This window comes from Candoia aspera, chromosome 5 (genome assembly GCF_035149785.1).
Source record: "Candoia aspera isolate rCanAsp1 chromosome 5, rCanAsp1.hap2, whole genome shotgun sequence".
Classification (NCBI taxonomy): Eukaryota; Metazoa; Chordata; class Lepidosauria; order Squamata; family Boidae; genus Candoia; species Candoia aspera.
Window position 1 is genome coordinate 75,594,307 of NC_086157.1, and position 12,240 is coordinate 75,606,546.

At 38.6% G+C, this 12,240-nt stretch overlaps 1 protein-coding gene across 1 annotated transcript in view; it reads right to left on the bottom strand.

The window, feature by feature from the left end:
• The window catches only part of LOC134499025 (CD276 antigen-like), a 35,835-nt gene extending 23,801 nt beyond the window's left edge, over positions 1-12,034 (bottom strand). The window contains exon 1 of the mRNA XM_063305520.1: positions 11,935-12,034. Within this exon, the coding sequence (XP_063161590.1) occupies positions 11,935-12,025 (91 nt within the window). The 5' untranslated portion in view covers positions 12,026-12,034. The remainder of the gene's footprint in view (positions 1-11,934) is intronic.
• Positions 12,035-12,240: the final 206 nt, after the last annotated feature.

A 12,240-nucleotide genomic window follows, 5' to 3' on the forward strand; every position in this document is an offset into this window, starting at 1 on the left:
GAACTTTATGATGACATTGGTAGGCAGACAGAGTTCACATATTGGTTAAATGGGGATAGAGAATGTGTATGCACATGCATGCATGTATGGTCAGATGGGAGTCAAATTACACAGGTTGGGAAGGGAGGCTCTGAATGTGCTATTATAATTATAGAGCAGCAGCACTGAAAGCAGTGCTCTGCCATTCCAATTGCAAACATTCAGAGGAGAAATATAAACATGTTTTGCATTACTACATTGCTTGTTCCTGTCTCTTGCTTTTTTATCAGCTGCCAAAGACCCACTCACACTCCCCAAGTGATACTGGAATTCATGAATGAACAAGAATATCACTTACTTGCCTTTCCCCATATCTCCTCTTTTTTCATGTAGGAAACCTCTCATGAATATCACACTTGAGATGCTGCCAAAGCATCTTTTGACTTTCATGGACTTTGGTTTGCTTTCCAGCATTCAAACTATGTTGTGCAGCCTACAACTTGTCTCAAAGTCTATATAGAGGCATATGAGAAGGTATAAGTATGTCCTGTCCAATGTCCTGCCTACAATTCATCTGTCCTCTTTAAGTATTTCACAAAACATTATCTCCCTCAATATAGCTATGAATGATAATTTTATTCCATGGAATTCTATGGGGGTGGTGTAGTCAGCTGTAACTGGTAACCACACCAATACAGGAAATCAGCAGAGGATGACTGTGGGTGTAGTTATGTCAGAGAGCTTGTCAAATTCTTTTGTGGTTCTCTCCTCTATTCAGAAAAAGAGAACAAAAACCTCCTGGGCTAAGCACCCGTGAGCTTGCACAGAGATACTGGAATTTTTTTTGCTAAGGTCATTCCTATCTTTGTAGACCATGAAAGTGTAACCTGAATATGTTTACAGCATAGAAGAGCTATGGACAAGTAGAATGATGTTGCCCACAGTCCAGTTATTTCTTGCTAAAAAAGAAATACTTCAGCAGCATAGAAATTAATAGTAATCTAGATTACTTCTAGAACTACTAAAAGCTTGATAAACATAGAACACTAAATATGATATGATTAAATAAAAGCAATTGGAAAATACAAAAATAAAGAAAATCAAAGTGGCATCATTATTACACTTGACATTAGCCGAAAGGCTTAGCACACTAACAAAACAATTGGTCCCAATAAGCTGAACAAAAACTGGCAGTGTACTTCTAGCTACCTTTCATATCAAAGGGGACAATATTTGGTTTCCCATTGATTGAATGATACAAGAAGTTGTTGTATCAGGCCTGGGGGTCTTGGGAACAGGAGACATTTTTAGATGGCTCCACTATGACTGACATTCTTGCTGTCTCCATGGTATTGGTATATTATAGTGATTTTATAATTATGTGATATTTTAAATAATCATTTTATTTTTTATAATGATTGTTTTTATTTATTCACTGTTTTTATCTCATCATTGTATGCTGCCCAGAGTGCCCTGTGTGAGATAGGTGGCCATATAAATGTGAACAATGAATGAATGAACGAAGGCTAGCATAAAATAAACAATGTGATGTATGGTGGCTAAGCAAGGGTTTGAACCTGGGCCTTCCTGATCCATGTCCAGCATTATAATCACTACACTATGGAGTTCTCAATATATCATCTCTTTTACTTATTCACTGCAAAGAAACAGGGTTAAAAGTTTGTGACTGTATGTTATATTGCCACCAAAGGAAAGGAAATGAAAGTGTGTGTGGCTGCTGTACTTCTTTGCAGTCATCCCAAGGGAGAGCATGATATGTCATTACTCATCATAGTCAGCTTTAATTTTCAATGAGGGGATTCCCTGAGACAGTGAACTTCTGATATTTAAAAGCATACAACAGAAGAAAGAAGAAGCCCAGCCTACACTAGAAAGTAGTTTGGTGCAGCATGAATCCAGAATTTACATTTCTACTGAAGATACTCAAGCACACTGATGTAAGGTCCATTTTAAGCAAGGGCTGTTTTTTTTTTAAATCTCACCTCCAAGATTTCTCCTTGTATTTGCATAACCATGCATCCAATGAATGCATAGGATTGACTACCACTGCCCCCCTCCCTGCAAATCCTTTCAGTATTTCAGTGTATTAGGATTTTAATCCAATACTCTTAGGTAGGGGGATAAAATTATTGTAAACATCAAAAATACACTTTTTTCATGTCGTCTTGGTTCTATGGGAGAATTGGCATCTGTAAGGAGTAATTTTGTTCATTCTCGCTGATTTCCTTTTCACTTGTACAGAAAAGCACCTGTGGATTGAGCTTTTCCACTGCTACCAATAAAAGAAGACTATATCACTTTAAAATATACACAGGTAACAGATTTAGAAGCCTACATCGCATCTCATCACATTACTCAAAAACAGTGGACACATTTGCAGTGTATTTATTTTAGGTGTGAACAGTCCAAAATTGGATTATGCAGGAAACAGGCTAAAAAGATTAAAACTATATTCACTTACACACACACACACACACACACACACATAAATAAATAAATAAAACAAAACAATTCTGAGATATTTTAACAAATATCCCAAGTTTGGACTTAGGGGGAAGGGTGAGTGCTTCCTAGCCCTATCATATCTGAGGTTCTTCAGCAGAAAACATGACTATTGAAAAATATTACTTTAGCTATGAACCCCATACAATGGACATTCATAAGAATTCTTCTACTGTGCTAGAGAGGAACCAAGCTCTCAACCTTCTTAATCCTGCCTAGCAACCTGGTGTGAGAGACTGTGGGAAAAGGGTGAGGGGAGGAGGAGTGGGTGTGGGTGGGTATGAAAAGAGGAACCAGAGGCCAGAGGTGGGGTCAATGGGAAGAAAACACTTCAAAAAGACTTTCCATTAATTGGCTTGCTATAAGTCTGGGAATTTACTCTTACAGTTTTCAAGATTATGTTTTTATGTGTATTATATATGCTTTTCTGAAATTCATGTAGTTCTTGCTTCTTGAATTTGTCAGCTTTGTGGGCTTAGAATCTGGTGGCATCACTTTATTACCAGGCATGTCCCTTGTGGCCTTCAGAAGTGTGTGTGTGTGTGTGTGTGTGTACGCACTCATTCTTTCGCTGAGATTAGAAAAGTAGCTTGATCTTGTGCTAAAATATTAGTACTGCAAGAATTTGCCCAACTTTGCAAACAAGTTTACAGGATGCTTTATATATGACTTGAGATGTTAACATTTTTGCTACATGTACAAGTTGTTAAATTGGCTATTTGTTTCCAGCATATGTAGCATTAAGCAGCCTGCCATACAAAAGTGAATGAGAAAGAGTAAGGGTGAACATATGTTTTTGTATGATCATATACAGTATTGTTGTCTTCCCAAAAATGAAGTACTCCCTGTGCTTATGACAGCTATATTCCAGAGGCAAAGAAAAATTATAGAGTTCCATTCCAAATTACAACAACAGGAAGGGGTATAAAGACTTTGATGTCCTCTCCAGAGAAGTGTGCAGACTTAATTGTAGTAACAGACCCCATGGTGGCTTCTATGGGGGGGGGGGTGGTAAACAAACAATTTCAAGCTTAACACAACATGTAGTTTTATGTACAGAGAGTAAGAAATAGACTAGTCATGGCAGCTTTATTATTGATGTTGTTGTTGTTGTTGTTGTTATTATAAATAAGTCAAGACGGTGAACATAGCTAATACTCCTTCCTCCTCCTATTTTCCCCACAACAGCAACCCTGTGAGGTGTATTGGGCTGAGAGAGAGTGACTGGCCCAAGGTCACCCAGCCGGCTTTCAGGCCTAAGGCGGGAGTAGAACTCACAGTCTCCTAGTTTCTAGCCCAACACTTTAACCACTAGACTAAATGAAGGTTGAATCTGGGAAAGCATATTATTTTAAAGGTTTTTACTATATAGGGGTAATCCTAGCACCCATGGGCTTTTTGCAGGATCCTCTCTGATGATGGAAGGAGACTGCCAATTCTCAACGTGGAAAGCCCAAAAGGTGTTATGGAAGTAGGCTGGGCAAGGATAACCATCCATTGGATCCTAAATCACCTGACCTTCTGCCACAGCCTCAACTTTAAACCAGTTCAGTAACTGTCCTAAATGTATTTTCACCCATAAAAGGAGGATTTTTTCTTTTTCTTTTTTGCTAAAATTAAGAAACAGGGAACTGAAACCTTGCTCATTCCAACAAATGCCTGTCAGCTGCTGCATTGCTGGCAGAATACTTGGAATTATTGAAGCACTTGGTTGCTGGAGCCTCTGTGCAAACACAGGACTGCTCTCTTAATGCATTTGCATATTTCTTATCTCTGTGTGTGTGTGTGTGTGTGTGTGTGTGTACACACACATATAGCATTATGTAAACTTTTTGGAAATTAGCTGACTTAATCTAGAAGATCCCCTGAAAAAGTGAATCCTTTGAGATATTCCTTCTCCAGCTTTGAATCCTCCAGATGTGTTCACCATAAATATCATTATTGTCAACTATTTTTTTTTCCCTATTCAATTTTGTCTGATCCTAGGCAATTGCCTGGACAAGTCCCTGCAGTTTTCTTGGCAAGATTTCAGAAGTGGTTTGCCATTGCCTCCTTTCTAGGATGAGAGAAAGTGACTGGCTCAAAGTCACCCAGCTGGCTTTATGCCTAAGGTGGAACTAGAACTCACGGCCTCCTAGTTTCTAGCCTGCTGCCATAACCACTAGACTGCACTGGCTCTTGCCAACTAGTACAGCAAATGAAATTGTAGTCTAGTAGATCAGGACATCTGAAAATTAGGTAGGATTGTATAAGGCTGTCCACCTAGTACAGTATTTTGTTTCTCACAATCATCAAACAGATGGTTAACATTAACATCAAACATTAAAAAAACAGATTTTTTTAATTAACTCAGAAGAAAGCAAGGCATGAAAGCAAAAGCCTATTCCCATAGCTTCTCCACAACAAGTGATACAGAAGACACATTATCTGTAAACGATATTCTACTATTATGGCCAGCACCCACTCCACATCTTGAGGTTGCAAAACCTCTTGAATTATTTAATACAGTTATAATATGTACGGACTTTTTGGCAATAACCAAAAAGCAGCATTGAATCACATTATTTAAAATCTCAAAAATAAACAAAATAAGGAAGTATAATCATATTGCCTATAATTAAATACAACTGGCCCCAGAGTCTATCAGATCTAACATGGAGAACAAAGCAACATTCTACAGTAATTAATCCAGGCTAAAAGGCTGTCTGAAAGTGGCAACTTGAAGATGTGTGGACAACAACTCCCAGAATTCCCCAGCCAGCCACAGCTGGGGAATTCTGGGAGTTGAGGTCCACAAATCTTCAAGTTGCCAAGGTTGAGAAACACTGGTCTAATGGCTTTTCTGCTGATTGACTCTTATGTGTAAGCTAGCTGGAAATGAAGCTTGGAAGAGAGAGGGGAAAACACTCAGTGGAAATCAGTGACCAGTGACTGGAAAGAATGGTATGTTCTGCAGTAGTGCAGAATAGCCAGTGGGATTGCTGGTACAAGTTGGAAAACAGTATTTTTGATGCGTAGCAGGAAAGGTTGAAGCAGGTTACCTTGATAGTGATGTGGGGGCCAGTCGAGGACAAGATCTTGTGTTCCGGTCCTAGAAAAACACTTAATAGACCATGCTCATGCTAGGACAAACTACTTATGTAGATCAACCCTAAGTGGGATATGATCTAAGAATATGAGACGATGACCAGATTTATTTTTTTTCCCAGGAGAAGTTGTACCTTGGAGAAGCAAGCTTGGATCAAGGAACAATGCTAAATTGTGGACCTGATTCTTCTGTGGAAATGCTAACCATCCCAAACAAGTAGCATTTATTTCTTGTCCAGATTAAATCTACAGCCAGCCCATTACCAACTACAGGAACTGATTAATATTTCCAATGGCAATGGACGATGAAGCAGAAGAAAGATAAACCTGGCTCAGATATAATATTAAGTATTGTTTAATATTATGAGAATGAACTGCAGTTTGCCTTGAGCAGACATAAGGCTATCTTACAAATGTAAGAGGAGAACTATAAAAACTTTATTGAGTTTTAATTAAACTTCGTTTTCCAACTGCATCTGAATTTGGGAAAGTATGATTTATCCTAATAGCGGTTGGTCAATAAAGCAACATCTGACACTACAGTTTAAGTCTAATAAAATATGCATCACTTTATATTTTCTTACACTGAGGCTCATTTGGAAAGACGCTTTTGGTATTCTTTGCAATCCTCATGATGTCACTGCAAACTTCACTACATCACAGATTACTCTTGCCTAAAGTTATGAATGATTAGAAAAATGCCCTCTTTCATAGATCTCACTGTTCAATTTCTTCTACTACGTAAACTTTCCATTACTATACAGTATGATTTTGTTCTAACCAGTTATCAGTCCATAAAAGCACTGTTTTTTTATTACTTGCCTGCTAATTTAATTCAGAAGCCCTTGAAGAGCTTTATCAAAATTTTTATAATCCCAAATATAATAATATCCGCTGCACCATCTGTCTGTAAGTTTGCCGGCACTCTAAAATACTCTGCAGGACTTTCTTTTTCAGAATTCATGCTGATTCCTTCCCAACAAATCTTGATTTTCTTTACCATTTTATCATTTATCATGCTCTCCACCAACCTACCTGAAACAGACATCACGTTAATGAGACTGAAATTACTCTATTTTTTTTTAATGTTATTACTATACACTGTTTACTCTCCAGGCCTCTAATGTGAAGGGAAAAGTTATTAGAAGACAAGCAATTTCACATTTCAGATGCTTTTTTAAAATTGGGTTTTATTTTTAAAACAAATTACTGTACAGGGCACTGTAGGTTAGTCTGTGGGATAGCTAAATTAAAATGTCTTTTTATTGTTTTAAAGTTTATTATTTTAAAATGAGAGCCAGTTTGGTGTAGTGGTTAAGGCATCAGGCTAGAAACCGGGAGACCGGGACTTCTAGTCCTGCCCTAGGCACAAAGCCAGCTGGGTGACCTTGGGCCAGTCACTCTTTCTTGCCCTAGGAAGGAGGCAATGGCAAACCACTTTTGAAAAACCTTGCCAAGAAAACTGCAGGGACTTGTCCAGGCAGACTCCAAGAATCAGACACAATTGATTAAAAATATTTTTAAATGAGTACTTTATTTTATGGGGTTTCATACCAATGTTATAAATCAAGAGTAAACACTATGGCAAGAGCACTGAGCACATCATACCAGTTCTTTATAATGTTCACTTGTGTGTGGGTGTGTGTGCGCGCACGCGCGCCTTCGAGTCAGTCTTGGCTCCTGGTGACTGCCTGGACAAGTCCCTGCAGTTTTCTTGGCAAGATTTCAGAAGTGGTTTGCCACTGCCTGCTTCCTAGGGCTGAGAGGGTGTGACTGGCCCAAGGTCACACAGCTGGTTGGTGCTTAAGGTGGGCTGGAATGCACGGTCTCCCGGTTTCTAGCCTGGTTTCTAGTAACCACTACACCGAAATGGCTCTCATAATGTTCACCGGCTCCCAATTTGTTTCTAGTTCTGATTCAAGATGCTGCATTTAACCCAGATAAACCCCTCAAGGCCTGGATGATCTTCTATACTCTTAGACCTTTCTGTAACTTTTTCAATCTGTTGTAGAATCTTAAAAGAGTTTTTCTTATTGATCAATCCTACCAAAAATTCAAAACAACTCCACATGTCTTATATGAGACATTTCAGACTACTACTTTTAATTAATTCCCTGATGTTTTTGAGCAATGCTCCCATTTGAAATTAAATATGCTGCCATGCTGGACTTTCTATGAGAAATTGTTCACTTATATAGCAACTTGATTGTGATAACAATATGGATTTTTTTTTCCTAAGTCAGTTCTGGAATATTTTAATAACTGCATAAGGAATGAATAAATGAATATAAAACACTTTCCAAAAACGTTATATAAAGTCCTGCAGAAATGTTAAAGATTAGATTATTTTCAAGAGCCCCTTAGTGACTTTAAACTGAGATGACAGAAGTGGGGAATTTTGTAAGAAACTGGGGAAAGCCCATGAGGAGATAAATCATGGCATGGGAGAATCCCTATGTTGGGAGGGAAACAACAACCAGTAGCTGCAATGTTTTCGTTCCCATGAGAGATTAAATGCTATTCCTTGCTGACCATATCATTAAACAGTGTTAGGTGGCTGCTTTAGATAGTGGGTATGGCAGTTGAAATTACCCTGATTATTCAACTCATCTTTCCTCTGCCCCAATTGTTCATTTATGAACTAGTTAAAAAGAACTGGTCCATATATAGAACTTGTGGGGGGAGGGGAACCACTTCATGTTTCCTTCCATTGTGAGAACTGACCAGTCAGTCTTCTCTCCATTTCTTGTGTATATGAGCACATTCTCACATTCCCCTACACCATGACATGAACCATATCCCAGTAACTGTACATGTCTTCATGGTGTTGCCTTGTCTCAATCAAGGCAACTTAAAGTGAAAGATGACTTTAAGTTGCCTTGATAGAGACAAGGCAACACCATGTTCCAATTTTAAAGGAATGTCACCCCTCTTTTCCTGAAACAAGTTTTGCTATGGACATAATCTAAGATAATATGGTTGATGATGTGATCAGGGGTTGGGATCTGCCCAGCATCTACTGTATTGTCCACTTTAGGCTGCTACAACATGCCACCTCCCCTCCAATCCCTTGGCACTGTTTTCCATGGTCATTCTATTTTGGGCAGTAGTAACTTGTGGTTCTTTCAATCTGGGCTCTGTCTCTCTGGTGCACCAACTCTCAGAGCCAATTTTCATCTTGGAGGCCTGGAGCAGCCTAGTAAAGAAGGAGAAAAAGAGACTGTGCAAGTGAGCGCACTGTTTCTATGCTTCAGGGTGCAACTTACCCATCATGCTTGTCAGCTGATTATATTAGATGTAGATATTAAGACAAAGCATTTGCATGTGTTAACAACATGCCAAACCATAGATCTCAGGAGAACCTGGGAGAAATGGCTTTTTACCCAACAGGTCTCTAGTTGCTTAGATAGGTTCCATGGGACCCGAGGCTTGGTGGATGAAGAGTTGGCTTGTCTCTCTGCACCTTTCCTGAGAGGTAATGAGCCATCTCACTGTCTTGACTTGCCAGCCAGCACATGTTAGTCATGTTTCTGGTTACTTTAAAATACATGATTGGCCCTTTTTCTGAAGACATGTTTAAAAATAGGTTTAAAAAAGGCTTTTATGCCTTATATTAGTTTCTTTTTATACAATAATGGCTACTGATGTTAATATGGGCTTAGGAAAATTGATTATGTGCATAATTTAATTACTACTTTGAAACTGATTAATTTTTATTTCTTTGGTAATCTTTTTTCTCTTTTTTTCATTTTCTTTTTACTTCCCCATCATGATCCATAAAAACAATCTGAATTACATAGCTTCAGAAAAAAGAAAAGCCACGTCTTTAATGACAAGGAAGAAAATGTTTCATGTGCAGCACAAACACCATACAGTGTTTTCCCAGGACAGCAGTGTCAGAGCGAAGGCTAGAGCTGCTCATTTCAGAATGTCTTCAGCGGATATACTGAACTCGCAGCTGGGCATGTGATGACTTGGGAAATGAGAACTGGCAATGTCCTAAAAAGGAGCAAGGCGCATGCGGCTCTGAGAGAAGGGCAAGGACAAATGTGACTAAATGCCCACACTAAAAATGTGGTGCATGCATTAAATTACAATTGGCAATATTTATAGAATATTAGAATGAGAAGGGATCATTTGAATCACTGTTCCCTTCAGAATTATGCAGACTTAAATTACAGATAGAGTCCCTTTCATTCTGAAAACAAAAACAAATCTCTCCAATTTTCTTGCTTCCTCAGCTAGGGGAAATTAAGGTACTGAGAAAATAGTGTATTTACAGCACATTAGGGATCTTATTATTATTGAAAATTATTTAGATTGCAACTACAAAGTAGTTACAAACCATTAATCTTTTAAGAAGGTAGTGGAGAGGGTTCTTCAAGTTCATGCCAAGAAAGTAACAGTGGCAACATACAGTATAACCATTTTGAAACTCTAAGGAAGTTAAATGATAATTTATTAAGGCTATTCAATGAATTGGGATTTGCACAGTCCCATAAGGTCCATCCACACTGGTTCTCAGTTTCTACATCTTTGAGTTAATCAGAGGAAGGATCCATATTTGACGAAATGCTTCTCTAAATAACCTCTTCAAGTTACCTCTTCTTTTAATTTCTCCATTCTTATAAGTTTGTTCGTTTGAGGCATTTCATTATATGTTATAAAAGCAGGAAAAATCTCTGTGATTCTTCCTCCCAATCATGCATACATAACTTCCTTTCATGTTCTGTCTCAGTCACCTTTGTTTTTACATTACGAAGTCCAAATAATTTTAAATTTTCCTTCTGGGAAGTGTCCCAAGTCCTTGATCTTTTTTGCTTCTCCTTTTTTCTGAACTTTTCTAGCTCTATGGTTTCCTTTAAGGGCTAATTAGCCAGAACTGTGTACTGTGGCAGGATCTTTACTACCATCACTGGGGTAATCTAAAGCATGTACTTACTACCGACATTTTGGTATAGTTGGTTGGATGAGTCTAGCATAAGCTATCTGCCCCCACTGGTGGGGATTCCAAATTCTACTGTGACCATCCATATAAAAGCTTTAAAAGCAGTTTTAGTTTATTGTTCATTCCACCACAGAATCTACTGCTTCCACAGCAGCTGTTAACAGGAGACTTGAGGAGGATCAGTTTAAAGTGGGTGGGGTGGGCCCCAGAGGTATGTGAGATTGGGATTTGTGGGGAGAGTTTTTTGTGTTCTCTTGTTTTTTTAACTTTAATATGTCTATTGTAGGGCTTCCATTTCAGTTTTCCTCTGCTTCCTATCTTGGTATGGTAGGAGACTATACTTTCAGATTTCAGCATTCATGGCAGGGGGGCCCAAGGACCTCAAAAAGTAGAATCAAGGACCCCAGCTTGCCTACCCGTTTTATACTATCAAAAACCTCCAATATTAGTGAGGTAAGGCTCCGTTCAGGATCACTGCAAATTCTTCTTCAGCTAAGATAGGTAACTTATAGTCCCATATTTTTTCCACTGTCCCTAGAATGCCCTCTCACACTACCATTGAATTTCAGTAACACAATTGTTCCCCTGGTATTTAGAAATGAGAAACACAGCTGAAGTGTAGTACATGCCTTCAAACATTCTTTGCAGAGTTGAAAAATAAAAATCATACATCAATTCTCAAACTGGACAAAAATAGTAATCCCAATCCTGCCCATGTATGATGCAGTCTTACACTCTGTGCATTTTAACTCCCCTTCCAATAAGATCCTTATTGATGGAATTTGTGGAGGTGGGGTTTCCAGACTTTATCTACCATTTGTAATCTTCTGTATTTTCTCATTGCTTCTTCTATCTTTTTTCTTTACAGTAAAAAATCATTACAAAGAAAAGGTGATCATTTGAGAATATCTTTTGACCAAAAACTTCCTTTTTGGGAGTAATATATATTAATATCTACATTTAATATAAACAAACCCACCAAAAAATGACAAACAAACCACAATTATAGTGGCTCTTGTACTATGGCTGATTCTTTTGAGACATTGCATTTTTCACATAAACAAAATATTATTTAAGAATTTGGGGGCAAATTCCCAAATTCCATCTCTATATGTAAGTGGAGCTGAGGGAGATTGGCTTGCCTAATACCTGTTGTCCATTCATGACTAGTCCTGTTCATTAGCCAGTTCATGGCAAAGGTGAGATTCAGGCAGGGATTTTCTGACTCTGGGGGTGATTCCTGTGTCTGTTTCTTGGATGTTCATTGCTAAGTGGTAATGAGTTACTGCTATGGACTAAAGCTGAGGCCATTTTTAAAAGTATATAGCCACTCTAACTGGTAATAAGCAAGGTAGATTAAGATGCTCTTCTGCGTTGACAGATAGACACTGACTTACCTGAACTACTGTATATAAGCTCAAAGAAACTAAGCCACAAAATTCCCTGTAGGCTGGATAACATTGTCTCAGTCTTCTGTGTATGCATCATTTCCTCAGTTTACCTGAACAGAAGCAACAAAAGAGCAAGAAGTTACGAGAGCCAGTCTGGTCTAGTGGCTAAGGTTCTGGACTAGGAACCAGGAGTCTGTGAGTTCTAGTCCCATCTTAGGCATGAAAGCTGGCTAGGTGACCTTGGGCCAGTCACTCTCTCTCAGCCCAACTCGGTGCAATGTAGACTAGCCTCCTCATGGTGCACCCTGGGCA